This window comes from Bombina bombina, chromosome 6, assembly GCF_027579735.1.
Source record: "Bombina bombina isolate aBomBom1 chromosome 6, aBomBom1.pri, whole genome shotgun sequence".
Lineage (NCBI taxonomy): Eukaryota > Metazoa > Chordata > Amphibia > Anura > Bombinatoridae > Bombina > Bombina bombina.
In genome coordinates, this window is record NC_069504.1 from 848,529,058 (window position 1) to 848,544,716 (window position 15,659).

Below are 15,659 nucleotides of genomic sequence, written 5' to 3' on the forward strand. Positions count from 1 at the left end.
CTGGGTTTTTAAAAAAAATTGTGTGCTGAAGTCTGGATGTTTATACATGTCAAGAATCTGCTTCGAGCCTAGGATTGTTTAAACATATAAAATGCTCTATAATTAGTTGTGCGTCATAAGAAAAACTGAAATACACTTAGTATAGCCCTTTAAGGGCTAGATCACGAGTGGAGCACAAAATTGTGCTAATGCCAGCTCGATATTTGTGCTCCACTAGTAATACCAGAGCACACACATGTGCGCTGGTATTAAGTCATCCGCAATAGAGCGCGCTTCCATAGCCTCCAATGGGAGCCTCATTCTCATACCTTAAAACATGGCATGAGAGCCTAGCACAGCGAAGGGGGTATGAAGGCGATGGCAACAGTTTTAAATATATATGTATTTGATTATATACATATATATTTATGTGTTTATATGTGAATATACACATATTAACATATAAATATATATGTATATAAGCAATTACATATGTATTTACTGGGAACACACAGTTCCCCATAGACCGTAATGTAAAGGCACTTTTCACCCCACACCCACCACATTAAAGATGCTATTATTATATTTTTACTATTATTATAGAAACAAACTCTAAAGTTTGGGGCCACTTTTTGAAATGAACCAGAGATTTGATCTCAGGTTAATTTTTGGAGCACTAATTGCTACATCAAGCTGGCAGTAGCAATATCCAGCCACTTGTCATTCATGGTTATTTATCGCACGCCTGTAAACGCGATAAATTAAGGCTCCAGTTGTAATCCAGCCCTAAATATTCCATATGGAATTACATTCCTAGAGACAATCCAAAAATACTAATGCTGCATATGCAGTTGTATGATGTTCTCAAAAGTTTCTCATCCATACAAAATCATAGACAATCAGTTTGTGTCATTTTCATTGTTTTATTGAATCTCATAAATTTTCACTGCATTATTTACCCATGCTCTAGCGCCAACTTGACAAAGCCTCTTCTCCCGCTCAGCGTTAATATGTGCTCACCAGGAGCACTCTGCAAGGACTCTGCTGCTCCACCCACAACTATAAACACTGCATTTCCTGTACCACAACGTGAGAGTAGATACTGGAGACTGTCCTTACTTACAGGAGCCATACCTGGATGGGGAGATGAAGAGAAGAAAATAAAGGAAAAAAATATACTGAGAAAGAATCTTGCAACAAAAAAACTAAATACTTTCTCTAAATGTGGTTTTACCAACAGGATCTTACCTGCAGACATAATATATTCACGGTAAACTGGTAGCCTGAATAGTCCAGCTAGAATACCCAACCAGGGCTTGACCCCTGGATTACGGAGTGAGATGTCATTAGCCTCAGTAGAGAAATTACAGAAGTTAGCAGCTGATAAAATCCCATGGGGATGACAACCAAGGACATAATTTCTGTCTGGGCTGAGAGGAGTGGATTGCACTAGCTGTAAGGACCAGAAAGTGGAGTTAAGTGAAGATTTAATAGGAATATGGTGCAAAGCACATATTAGTGAGGAGATTTAGTGAAGATAGAGGGAATTTGATTTAAAAATATATGAAGAGAACCAGTGATGTAACTAGGGGAGTGCTTTGCACCCAATGAATTACTGTAGCACACCAATAAATAGAGTTTCCACCTCGGCCATGTTTTCCTGGACACATTTGAATTATACATGCTTCAGGGTGTGCAGAGAGGAACATACATAGTGCTGTTCAGTGTCATGTTCATACCTGCAGCACCCTGCAGCATGTATGACTCATAAGTGTCCAGGAAAACATGGGTGAGGTGGCAACTTTACCCATATATCTAAGGTACCTGTACCCTGAATTTGAAAGGAAGTCAATTGTGTACATATAGATCACCCTGTGCAGGAGAGATAAAGTAGGTAAAGGAATGTTATAAATAAAGTTAGGCAGAGATGTGGTGCCCTATCAATACCCTTTGTATCAATTATAATTAGCTTTGTCATCTATTTCAAGCCCCAGAAATGTTATGGCACAAATTCAGCCTGATCAGGACAATAGATGACCTATGAAAATTAAAGTATATATACTGTATAAAAGTTTTAAAGACAAGCAATAAATGAAAGAAAAAGATAGATGAACAAATAAATATGTTTTGTCAGAGAAACATACTGGAAGAAAGAAGCAGTTCAAGCACCTTTATAGGGAAGTAATCACGGAAATACTGCCAAACTGTCCATCTTCTCACGCACTGAAATCTGCGACCACCTAGAAAGATGCAAAGACAATGAAAATCAACATTTTGAACAACAGAATAATAAAATATATTTTTAAAATGCTTGATTGAACCAAATGTTAAAGTGATATAAAACACAATTTTCAAATCTCAGTGTCCAGGGATATGTCCCATAGTCATAGAGTAAAGACGGCCAATGGGAGGGATTAGGCATACAGTGGGTGGCGTCAAGGTGTGGCTATGCATTCTGGAAATGTGGTTTGTTATCCACGTGTAAGTTTCAAGTAGTTTTTGGTTTCAAACTGTGAAACCAAGAACATTTATAGGGGTGGGAAAGTGGTGGGAAGAACAGAGCCTACAAACTCCCATAGAATATGGTATGAATAGGAGTTCTGTCAAATACGGAGCCCCAGAAGTGTCACACAAGATGTTTTTATACATCGTGCGTACATTTTGCTAAATCGTGCGTACATTTTGCTAAATCGTGAGCACATTTTGCTAAATCTTGAGCACGATTTAGCTAAATCGTGCACAAGATTTATAAATAATTATAATCATGCTATTCTACCTTAAGCATCAATCCTCCCTCATACAGATCAACCTGCTCCTCCCCTAGCTAGTCTTGTTTTGATGACCAATGTGCAGGAGGAGGAGCTCCCACCCACCAGCTACTAGTATGTTCAGTTCAGCATGTCAGTAGAGATGTCAGATTAATTGATGAATCAGTTCATTTTGGACGGTTTGTTTAACTAACCCAGTTCATGAGCCAATTCATCAGTTCACTTGTTGGGCACGTGAGGCATGAGGGACGAGCCGCAGATTCTCCTATTACGGACGCTCCACTGATCCGATTCCTGGTCCTAAGTCACTGCCTGACTCATCCTGACACACAATACAGCTTTACATCTAGTTGTTACCCATATCATATGGATAACCAGTCTTTTGTTGCATATGTAAATCTTAGGCAAATACATACAACACGGTGCATAGAACAGAGCATGCTGTGACCTAATATTTGAATCAGAGTACTGTTAACTGAATGATTTATTGCAAAGGGATTAGTTAAATGGGACACTCAAGTCAAAATAACCTTTTATGATTCAGACAGGGCATGCAGTTTTAAGACACTTTCCAATTTACTTCCATTATCAAATTGTGTACAGTCTTTTTATATTCACACTTTCTGGGGAACAAAAATCCTACTGAGCATGTGCATAAACTCACATGGTATATGTTTACTAGTCTGTGATTGGCTGATATCTGTCACATGATACAGGGGGCCAGAATATGAGAGAAAAAATGAATTTGTCAGAAAAAAATCTACTGCTTATTTGAAATTCAGAGTAGGTGTTTTTGCATTGTCTTTTTTATTATGCACATATTAATTATGTAATTTAACTGTATCATTCATGAACTGGACATCATTATGGGCTCAATTAATTAAGTCCTTCCCCTCCCTATGACTGCAGTCTGAAGGCTCGCCAGAAACCCTGGCCCTCAAGCTCCATACGGAGCTTGATAAATGGGCCCCTATGTGTCAGTGAGGATCGGCACAAACTTGTGAGTAACTGTGCACCTCAGCTTCACTCACATGGATTTCTGAAAGCCCAATGTTAGCATTACGTTATGTGATAAACATTACATTTAGCATTGCAATCTTCACAAAGCATATTTATCCTTTCACAATACAATGCTAAATAATCTGTTATTACCTTGTATCTAAGGCTTTGCACCAATCCCCCTTATCTCAGAGGTGTGTATATACTTGAATTTAGCCAATCAGGGATCACTGACAATTCCACAAGAGTCAGCTCAGTTTTATCTATACGGTACACATTAACTAGCTATTGTCTTGCTCTGAAAAATTTATAAAATGCTATGAATTTTAGTTCTTATAAATTATATTAATATAACAATGTTGGTTGTGCTAAGCTGGGGAATGGCTAGTAAAGGCAATATCTATCTTTGTACACAATAAAACATTTGAAGTAGACTGTCCCTTTAAACTTTACTCTGTACTCAGACAGATAATCTCAATGTAAACAACACATTTTGCAGCTATACTGCTTTGGAATCAATCCCTATCTTTTTGGATAACCTTTGCAATGTACAGCATTGTGTGTACAATAAAACAGGCTGTCATGAATTTATTGTGCATGGATCATTAAGAAAATGTGTACAGTTCTTACTGCCATTTTTTCATTAGGTATTGGAATCAAATTTGATGTTTCCATAGTATTAATAAAACAATGAATTGCCAACATTACCCTGCTTAAAAAAATGACAGAAGAATTTAACAATATTTTATAGAGAAATTACAAAAAAAAAATATGTATTTGAAACTGTACAATTGATAATTTTTTACAGGGAGCACAACTATTTTGTTTTGAGAAACCCGTTTTTAACCTGAATAATTAAAGGGATATTAAACCCAAAAATTTTCTTTTGTGATTCAGACAGAGAATACAATTTTAAACCGCATTCCAATTTACTTATATTATCTTGTTTTCATCATTCTTTAGATATCCTTTGTTGAAGAAATACCAATGCATTGGTATTGCATTGGGTCAGCCAATCACACAAGGCATCTATGTGCAGCCACCAATCAGCGGCTACCAAGCCTATCTAGATATGCTTTTCAGGAAAGAATATCAAGAGAATTAAGCAAATTGGATAATAGAAGTAAATTAGAAAGTTGTTTAAAATGGTATTCTCTATCTGAATCATGAAATAAACATTTTGAGTTTAATGTACCTTTAACTAATTTCTGTTCAATATATACTTTAAATATAATATAATTTATGTACACCTATTTCACCTCCAATAATTTGAATATAATTGCATTCTATTGTGAAAGGATAAATATGCTTTGTAAACATTGCAATGCTAAATGTACGATTTGTCACATAATGCTAACATTGGGCGTTTAGAAATCCATGTGACTGAAGCTGAGGTGCACATTTACCTGTCTGTACTTTTCCTCACTAACACACTGACTGAACTGAAACTGAAAGTAATATTAGCTGGTGAGCCTGATCTGTAAGTGGGAGGATTCATGCTTAAAGTGATGGTAAATCCTAGCATTTTTGAAAAGCTAAGATTTACCATCAGAACAAATAAAGGGGACTTTCATTCATGAAGTATAAAATACTTCATACTGAAAGCCTCTTTTTTTATTCCAAATGTTCGCTGTACTGAGCTGCTAAGGAAGCCCATGGCAGAACGCTATTTGGCTGAGAGGTGACGTTTCCACCTCTTAGCCAAATAGCTGTGCAGGAAATCCAGCTTGACGCAGCATATTTCATACTTCATGAATGAAAGTCCCCTTGTTCCAATGGTAAATCCTAGCATTTCACAAAAACTATGATTTACCATCATTTTAAGGTGGCATTTCATGATTATAATTAATAATAAATTGTGGGCATGATTTAACTAAATCATGCGCACGATTTAGCTAAATTATATTACTTTATCCCTAAAAATATTGTTGGCACACTTACCATCTAAATATCAAATTGAAAGAGTGCGCTAAAAAGTTAACTACACCTAAAATTTGATAGCATACAACTTGTAGGTCTGGTAATAATTGTGTTATATCAATATATACACAACCTCACATATAATGACTAATATGAATAAAAATAAAAATAAATTTATTATGTATAAATAATATCTATTTATCTCACAATGTGATTTCATATAAACATCATAGTGTCTATTTTCCTCACAGTGTAATTGCATAAAAACACCAAAGGTATATGAAATTAGTATTGTCTCTTAAACCACTTAGTGTGATTAACTATAAGGTGCACCAAAATGAAATACTAATAGGCATTCATTATCGTTAAATCGTGGATCCACGTTAATAAAATATATATATACTGTGCATTAATAATACACCGTAATAATACACAATTAAGTATAGAGTTAAAAGCAAACTGATGAATCATACAACATATCGCAATAGTGCATTAGTAACAAGTGTTTTATAAGCACTGCCCCTATATGTTTTATCCTTGTTTTGTATTCCCAAGTCTCTTTGAGGAGTTATTTGCGTCTTTGAGATGAAGGATTACTCTTTACATATTAGTGAGTTGGATTTTTAATGGACCAAAATGTCCCAAGATGAAGGATGTATCAATATACGTTTAAGTTCCAATAACCAATGGAGTTCTTCTCACCGAAATCCGAAAGCTTTTGTTTTAGTGTGCTTTCTCTGACTCAGCCCTTACACACGTACCTCTCTTGTCAGTCTCGGCATTGACACTGTCACTTCCGAGTTTCACTGACGTATTTTTATTTTTATTCGTATTAGTCATTATTTGTGAGGTTGTGTATATATTGATATAACACAATTATTACCAGACCTACAAGTTGTATGCTATCACATTTTAGGTGTAGTTAGCTTTTTAGCGCACTCTTTCAATTTGATATTTGTATTCAGTGTGAGATTTTTGGGATAATTCTCATTTAAGGAGTTGCCATACTACTTTTATTAGGTATTTCATTCTATCACACTTACCATAAACCACACAAACCAGCATCCATGACACTTCCCCATAATTCCAAATATTTTATAGAAATCAATGACCCGCAAGTCAGATCCTCAAACCTACTTCTATAAAGTCAGCCACACAGGGCCAAATGTTAATAGAATAGAGATTTCCAACATTTACCAAAATTATTAAACAGAAATGATCAATTCCCCTCTGGGCAGTTATAAAAGTAACATGTTCTTGATCTAAAACCAAAAATGTCAATTTAATCAGGGCATCAATCTGAGAAATCACAACAAATCCCTCTACCATTACTTTAAAGAGGCAGTATACACCAGTTTTTATATAACTGCATGTAATAGACACTACTATAAAGAATAACATACACAGATACTGATATAAAAATCCAATGTAAAACCTTTTAAAAACTTACTTAGAAGCTCCCAATGTAACACTGTTAATGAGATAAGCCTGGGACACCCACTGAAAGGGGCTGATAGAAGAACTCCCCTCCCCTCTCAGCTGCATATGAAAAGACCCATTATACAAACAGAAGCAATCTGAAGTCAGTATACATCAGTATGCATCTAAAACTTTGGGGCTTGGTTAGGAGTCTGAAAATCAGCACAATGTTATTTTAAAATAAGCAAAACTATATATTGTAACAAAATCACACCCAGGTAGGCTATAGAAATGTATAATCTACAAAACATTTATGCAAAGACAAATCTAGTGTATAATGTCCCTTTAAGGTGGAAATAATCTTTGAGTATAAACTAGTCTTTCAAAAGATGGACTGATTGTTAAGCTTACCTACATTTCTCACAGGAAATTTCTTCACTTTCTATGGATGGATGACAACAACAGTAATTTGATTAATAGTTTACGTAGACAACATCTGTCTTATGAATCATGACCACTCTTAAATAAACAGTAAACTCAAAATTAAACTTTCATGTTTTAGATAGAACATTTGATTTTAAACAACTTTCCAATTTAGTTTAATTATACAATTTGCTTCAAAATCTCCTTAAACGCAAGGGATAGGAAGCCCCGGAAGGAATGAATTGAGAATAGGGGCATGTGACCACACTACAGGCCAATAGCAGTGGGTTGCTAGGCAAAATTTCTGAGGAGCAGGAGCGAGTATAAATATTGAGGGTTGTGAGGCGGAAGCCAGCATCATTTCCCTTGTGAAGCGGGAAAAGCTGACAGGCAGAATGGAGAGCGTGAGCCTTTTGCTGGAACAGGTAAAAACCTTGGTAGCCGAAAAAGGTGTTACCTGGCTCCAGCAGAGGCTCTTTTCAGAGGACAGCGGTTCCGGTGCAGGGTCGTCGACAGTCGAGCCAGCAGGAACATCAGGTCAGGAGCGGTGCGGTCGGCCGGTGAGGCGGACAAAGCCGCCGGTGCGGCTTAGTCCGGATGACAGGAGGGGAGCTTTGGGTCAAGGGAGGCCTGATACGGCCAGGGGTGAGGTTAGCGGAAAGTCGGGAGGCAAGAGAAGGGCTATGGAGGAGCTGCGCACATCTCCAGTGTCAGCAGGGAGTAGGAGGGGAACACTGAGGCCTAGGTTGCTGGGGACGAGCGTAGGCAGCGTGGAGGGTGGAGTAATGGTGACACATGAGGTTTGTGCGGGGAGCAGGGAGGGTGAGGTGGCAGTCGCCAGGAGCGGTATAAGTAAACAGGGGGCTGAGAAGGGAAGGGATGGCTCGGGCTTTGAGGGAGCTAGTGTGGATAGAAGGAGAAGGGGGGAGGGGATGAGTGGGAATGTGAGAAGCGGTAGGGGCGTTGGAGGAACAGGTGTAAACTTAAGGAGCAGTGAGAGGAGGGATAAGGTAACTGTAGGTGCTGCGAGTGGCAGCGGAGGAATTGGAGGGAACATGAGGGAGAATAGTGGACGTTGTTTGTGTAGGGGAAGAGGAGGTTTTGGGAAGGGGCAAGCTAAGGCGAGAGGAAAAAAGGGAAAAGAGGTAGGTGGAGAAAGGGGAGCTGAGGCGAATAGGGACGGCAGGCATAGTGCAGGAGGGATATCAAGTGGGATTGGAGAGGCCGTTGAGGTTTTGGTACAGGATATAAGGGAAAGGGATAGGGTTACAGGGGGTAGGGGGGATGGGGAGAATAGGGGTACAGAGGGGCAGGGAGAACAGGAGTGGGGGTAAAAGGACTGAGAAAAGGAATAATTTGGAAGTTAATGATTGTGTTTCAGAACCGGAGGAGTCGGACGGCGTCCCGGTGGAAAGGCCGGGGTTGCCTGCGGTGCAGTCTTCATTACAGGAGCTGGAGGAGGACGTCCTGTGGATGAACGAATCTTACAGTGACTTCGCTGGTGAAGAATTGCAATTGGGACAGCAGACGGAACCGGAGAGTTCGGCACAGGTAGGAGAGATTTAATGCAGCTGCTCAATTCTCTGGTGCCTGGGGGGGACACGTAACTCAGAGTGAAGGACAAATTGGGGGAATGAGGGAAGAACGAGAGAGGGGCAGGGGAAGAGAGAAGGAAGACACTAGGAGGCAGAGACATCATGTTAATCATTCTCCACAGAGAGCAGGTGGAGGTTCAGGTGGACAGAGCAGAAGGGACAGGAGCAGGAGCAGAGGGACACGGCGGAGGGAGAGATCTCGGACGCCAAGGATAGACTACAGAGAGCGGGAAAGGCATACGTCCCCCACATGGGGCAGGCGGGATAGAGATCGTGAACACACACGTAGGAGGGAAAGCTCTATGTCTTATAACATTGATGATAGGGGGAGAAGATCTGCAGGTGACAGGGCGGAAAGGAGAAGAGAGGATACTATAGTGGTGCAGGAGCCTGAGTCAAGGCCGCCAGGTGAGACGGCGGGTTCCCTGCAGGGGGGGAAGGAAAAAGAAGAGTCGGGGGGAGTGTATGAGACGGTGATGAAAGGTCTGAAGGAGCTGGTGGCTCAATTAGAAGACAAAAGGAAAGTTGGGGGTGATGTAGGAACAGTAGCGGGAGCATGGGTACCGGCAGTGAAGGAGGGTAGTGTACCGGTGGTTGGAACCCCTTCGGGGAGTGGGGTTGAAAAAGGTGGGTCGGTGCCGGTTACAAGCGGTGAAGTGTTAATTGTGGCAGATCTAGCCTTGCGTAGGCCTTGCTTGTGCTCAATTGGACCACTTGGGATCCATCTGAGTAAAGAGGTTAAAGAAAAGATATGGAAACGAGAGTTCGTAGAGATCTTTTCATTGTTGCCGTTGGACCACTTTATTGAGTTAAAGGAAGATCCAAAAGGGGAACAGGGCAAAAAGGAGGAGGAGGAGGAGGAGAGAAAGAAAAAGTGGAGGAAATTACCTAAAACTTTTTCAAACTGGACGAGGGCTTTTTGCATATTAGCCAGCGTGATCGGGGAGAAATTCCCCGAGCAGAGCTCGACTATGTTTTGCTATTTTGATGAAATATCAGGGGCTCAGAGGACATATGGGGGTCTTGCCTGGTGGCGGTACGATGAACAGTTCCGCCAGAGGCTGGCGGTACAACCAGAGATGCGGTAGGACGACAGAGAGATGGGGGTGTGGCTGGAGTTAATGACTCCTTTGAGGGGGCAGTCCTTTCGGAGTGGAGGAACGGGGGCTAGTGGAACGACAGTGGGGGCCACATCGGTGGCAATTAAAAAAGGCCTCTGCTTCCAGTTTAATGAAGGGGTGTGTAGGTTCGGAGGGGAGTGCAAATACAAGCACGAGTGCTCAGGATGCGGAGGTGCGCACTCTGGGGCAAAATGTTTTTGAAAAGGAAAGGGGAATGGTAAAGGAGGTGAGGGTGCTGCTACGGGCTCGGACCCCGGTGAGGGTAAGAGAGATGGCCCCGTGGCTAAGCCAATACGGTAAGACAAAGGGTAGAGCGGGGGATGCGGAACTGTTACTGACGGGCTTCAGTTCCGGATTTCGTATCCCGTTCGAGGGTTCAAAGGGTTCGGGAGTTCCTGGGAATTTAAAATCGGCTGAGCAATTCCCAGAGGTGGTTCAAGTTAAGTTGGAAAAGGAGGTGGCACTGGGGAGAATGGCGGGCCCCTTCAAGGACCCTCCATTCCCGAATTTGAGGGTGTCCCCACTTGGGGTGGTCCCAAAGAAGACGGAGGGACAATTTAGAATGATTCACCACCTGTCTCATCCTAAGGGCGCGTCTGTTAACGACGGGATTGACCCGTCTTTGACGGCAGTACGTTATGCTTCATTTGATAAGGCGGTGAGTGTGGTCAGGAGAGCGGGGGTTGGAGCATTGTTGGCAAAGGTGGATGTGGAGGCAGCCTTTCGGCTTTTACCAGTCCATCCGGTGTGTCATCATTTATTGGGTTGCCAATTTCAAGGGGAATTTTTCGTTGATCTGTGTTTACCCATGGGATGCTCCATATCCTGTGCGTACTTCGAAAAATTTAGTACATTTGTGGAATGGGTGGTGAAGAAAAAGGCGGGCAGGTCATCGATGGTCCATTATTTGGATGATTACCTGTTTGTGGGGGAAGCTGGTTCTGGAGTTTGTGAAATGTTGTTTAAAACATTTGTTGAAGTGGCTGAGCAATTCGGGATTCCGATTGCACCAGGAAAGACGGAAGGGCCGGCGACTAAGTTGAGTTTTCTGGGGATCCAGATTGACTCAGTATTGATGGAGTGCTCGTTACCTTGGGATAAGGTGGTAGACCTGAGAAAGGTCATAACTGAGATGCTTGGGAAGGGAAAAGTGTCGTTGCGAGAAGTGCAATCGCTACTGGGCAAGCTTAATTTTGCTTGTCGTGTGATCCCAGTTGGAAGGGTTTTTGGAAGGCGCCTGGCATTGGCTACGGTTGGGGTGAAGGAACCACACCACAGGATCCGGCTTTCAAAGGAGTTGAGGGAGGATCTTGGAGTGTGGTTGATTTTTCTGGAAGAGTTCAATGGGCGGTCGCTCATTCAGGAGGGGCCGGTATCGGATGAGATGTTGCACCTATACACAGATGCTTCAGGAGCACATGGCTTTGGGGCATATTTTGATGGCAGATGGTGCGTGGATACATGGCCTGTGGAATGGAAGGAACAAGGTTTAACCAAGAACTTGGTGTTTCTAGAATTGTTTCCGTTGGTGGTGGCTGTTATGGTTTGGAATGGTGAGCTGAGGGATAGGAAGGTGACTTTCCACTCTGACAATCTGGGAGTGGTATTTGCGATTAATAAGTTGACAGCGAAGTCGAGGCCGGTGATTCGGCTTCTCCGAGTGTTTGTCCTGGAATGCTTGAGGGGGAATGTGTTTTTTAGGGCGGTGCATGTACCCGGGAAGCAAAATGTGATTGCTGACTCTCTTTCCCGGTTGCAGTGGCAGAAGTTTTGGGAAGCAGCCCCGGAGGCGAAGTTGGATGGGGAAGAATGCCCAAGGGCTTTGTGGCAGATAGACTTCTTAAAGGATTGAAATTGGCGAGAGGGGCTTTAGCCCAGAGTACGTTAAGAGCTTACGTGACAGTATGGAAACGGTGGTTTTGTAGGCTGCACAGGGATGGAATCAGGCTATCAAAAGAGGATTGGGTGTGGTACTTGGTTGATTGGGTGCAGGAATGGAAAGAGGCGATAGCTTTTCTGTTTAAGCTGATGGGATGGGTTGATTTAACAAAGGAGTTTTGGGTAAAATTGGCGGTGAGAGGTGTTTGTAGAGGTGGAGCTAGGGGGGACAAAAGACGTCCACTTGTATTTAGTTTACTATTAAAGGTAGTTGGGGCTTTGGAGGTGGTGTGCAATTCTAAGTTTGAGTATTATTTGTTCCGGGTGGCTTTTGTTTTAGCCTTTTTCGGGGCTTTTAGAGTGTTGGAATTGGTTGGGGCTAATAGAAAGGACAATGGCGGTATCGGGTTTGGTGATGTGGTGATATCAAGGGAGGAAGTGTCCATTTGGCTTAGAAAATCTAAGACAGATCAGGAGGGTATGGGCCGCTTAATCAAGTTATTTGCTATCGGGGGTGTTTGTTGCCCGGTAGGTTCTCTGGTGGATTATCTTAGGATCAGGCCTTGTGGTGAGGGCCCTCTTTTGAGGCACGAGGATGGAGGAGCATTGTCAAAATATCAGTTTGGGGCGGTACTTAAAAGGGCTTTGTCCGTGGCTGGGGTGGACCCTAAAGATTTTGGATGCCATTCGTTTAGAATAGGCGCGGCAACTGAGGCGCATGAATTGGGTTTGAGTGAGGAAGTTGTGAAAAAGGTGGGAAGGTGGAAGTCGGGGTGTTTTAAGCGTTATGTTCGTCCTAACATGATAGTATAGTTTTGTTTTTCTTAACAGGTCCAGTTCAGTGTTGGATAGTTGGACATTCTTTCATTTACTGGGCGAGAAAAGCTGCAGCAACAAAGTAAGGGGGAATCCAGTTGGGCCTTCCTCGGGAACAGGTTGGGGTAAAGTGGTTTGGGGTAAGAGGTCTAAAATGGGAAGGGGTAGTGAGTACAGTGAGTAAGTTTGCCAGGCTGTACAAGCCTCCTGACATTTTGGTGTTACACGCTGGAGGAAATGACTTAGGGTTTATGGCTCAAAAAGATTTGATTGACCAGTTGAAGGGTGGCATGCGTAGGTTGAAGGTTTTGTTCCCGAAGGTGTTAATTGTGTGGTCAGAAATTGAGACAAGGTTGGAATGGCGCTCAGCTTGGGATGTCAGGAGGCTGGATTTATCCAGGAAAAAGGTTAACAGGACTCTATCAGGTTTTGTTGCTCAGTTGGGGGGTTTTGGCATTCGCCATGTTGAATTCGAAGGGGAATCAGGCAGATGCTTTTTTATTAAGGATGGGGTGCATCTCAATGAAGTGGGGTTGCACTTATTTAATTTTAACCTAAAAGAAGGGGTACAGAAGGCCTTAGCCCGGTTGGGCGGTGTCCGACGGTAGGTCGGTCTGTGGCGGGTGCTGGCCTTATCAGGCGAGTTTTATGTGGTAATGGTACCTCATCGGACGATGGGGAGAGTTTAAGAAAAGGGGGCGTGCCTGGCAACAGCCAGTGGAAGGCACGTGTGGTGGATGATGGACAGCACCCCAGAGTTTTTGTAACCACATTGGTTAGGTGGTTGTGTTATTTGTAAACACTTGTTTGTTTAATAAATGCGGGCTGCGGCCTTTTGTACCCAAAACTTTGTCATGTTTGGTTATTGATTCACAAGAAGAGTGCCGAATGTGTGTGTCAAGGAAGCCCCGGAAGGAATGAATTGAGAATAGGGGCATGTGACCACACTACAGGCCAATAGCAGTGGGTTGCTAGGCAAAATTTCTGAGGAGCAGGAGCGAGTATAAATATTGAGGGTTGTGAGGCGGAAGCCAGCATCATTTCCCTTGTGAAGCGGGAAAAGCTCCCTCCCTCCCTCCCTGTTTTAAGAATTTGGAAGTCGCAGCTAAAGGCGGGTGCTGGCCTTATCAGGCGAGTTTTATGTGGTAATGGTACCTCATCGGACGATGGGGAGAGTTTAGGAAAGGGGGCGTGCCTGGCAACAGCCAGTGGAAGGCACGTGTGGTGGATGATGGACAGCACCCCAGAGTTTTTGTAACCACATTGGTTAGGTGGTTGTGTTATTTGTAAACACTTGTTTGTTTAATAAATGCGGGCTGAGGCCTTTTGTACCCAAAACTTTGTCATGTTTGGTTATTGATTCACAAGAAGAGTGCCGAATGTGTGTGTCAGAATTCTCCTGGTGGCTGAAACATATTGAAGCATGGAATGGGAGAGCTATTTTTCAGCAAATCCTAATGTTATCTTTATGTTTTAAATGGTGCACATAGGCAGTAAATAAAAATGAATGCAACATATGTGTTTATGTACCTTTAATAAAATCTAGATTAAACTTCACAAAGATAGATTAACTCTATTTTGTTCATTTGGAACAAAATGGAGTTTGTTTGGGGCGTAAATAGTTCTCAGTGGGCATCATGGCAAAGGCTGCAGTGAGCCAACCCATTTCAACAGAGCCCTTTTTTACTTTTTGCAATCCATAAAAGCTGAGACAGCAAACACATAGGAGCAAGAGAAGCTGCAGACTAATCCCCCATTGATTCGTCCACACCAAAGGAAATTTAGCATTACTGTACAAATATGATAACAGGTTTTCCTATATAGCAACATTGCGTGCCACCATATTTGTAAAGGCAAAACCATACCATGTCCTTACACAGTAAGCACCAGGGCACAAATAGGGGCCAGACATAATAAATTACCTATGTAGCATCTTCTGTATCAATGTCACTAGTGATTGCAGGACAACAGAGGTTCCCCTAAAAGTGTGGCCCCAGTCTCAGTTGAGACCTCCAAGACACCTGTTACCTAGTTACGGCCCTGGCTTGTATCTAGGTATAAAAGATGAAAGAAAATGAGGGTAAACATACCTCGTTCAGGAGTGCTCCAGTCGACTATTAACCAGGTGAAGTAGGTCACAGATATCAGCCAGTATGAAGTGAACATCAAATACAGGAGAATAATGGTGAAAGAGATTCCTAGGAGGAGATTAAATAGTCAAACCTGATCTCCTTAAAGTGACATGAAACCCAAAATTTTTCTTTCATGATTCAGATAGAGAATACAATTTTAAACAACTTTACAATTTACTTCTATTATTGAATTTGCTTCCTTCTCTTGTTATTCATTGCTGAAAGGTTTATCTAGGCAAGCTCAGGATCAGCAGAGAACCTAGATTCTAGCTGTTTATTGGTTGCATATATATATATTGTGATTGGCTCAGTTAAAAACTATTAGTGCATTGCTGCTCCTTCAACAAATGATACCAAAAGGATGGAACAGATTAGATAATAGAAGTAAATAAGAAAGTTGTTTAAAATTGTATACTCTATCTGAATCATGAAAGAAAAAAAATGGGTTTCATTTCCCTTTAATAATTAGATCTTTCTATATTTCTCACACATGTAAACTGAAACAGATCCAATTAAATTCCAAAACACCCAATACACCACCTTTAATCTCTTTAAATATCAAATTTACTTTTTCATTTCACCATTCTTGTGTCTAATCCTGGATTTTCC

At 41.8% G+C, this 15,659-nt stretch overlaps 1 protein-coding gene across 1 annotated transcript in view; it reads right to left on the reverse strand.

The window, feature by feature from the left end:
* LOC128662307 (diacylglycerol O-acyltransferase 2) overlaps positions 1–15,659 on the reverse strand; it is a 45,350-nt gene that overhangs the window by 29,565 nt on the left and 126 nt on the right. The window contains exons 2-5 of the mRNA XM_053716112.1: positions 15,009–15,116; positions 2,149–2,219; positions 1,228–1,432; positions 939–1,113 (exon numbers count right to left, since the gene is read on the reverse strand). Of these exons, the coding sequence (XP_053572087.1) occupies positions 939–1,113; positions 1,228–1,432; positions 2,149–2,219; positions 15,009–15,116 (559 nt within the window). The remainder of the gene's footprint in view (positions 1–938; positions 1,114–1,227; positions 1,433–2,148; positions 2,220–15,008; positions 15,117–15,659) is intronic.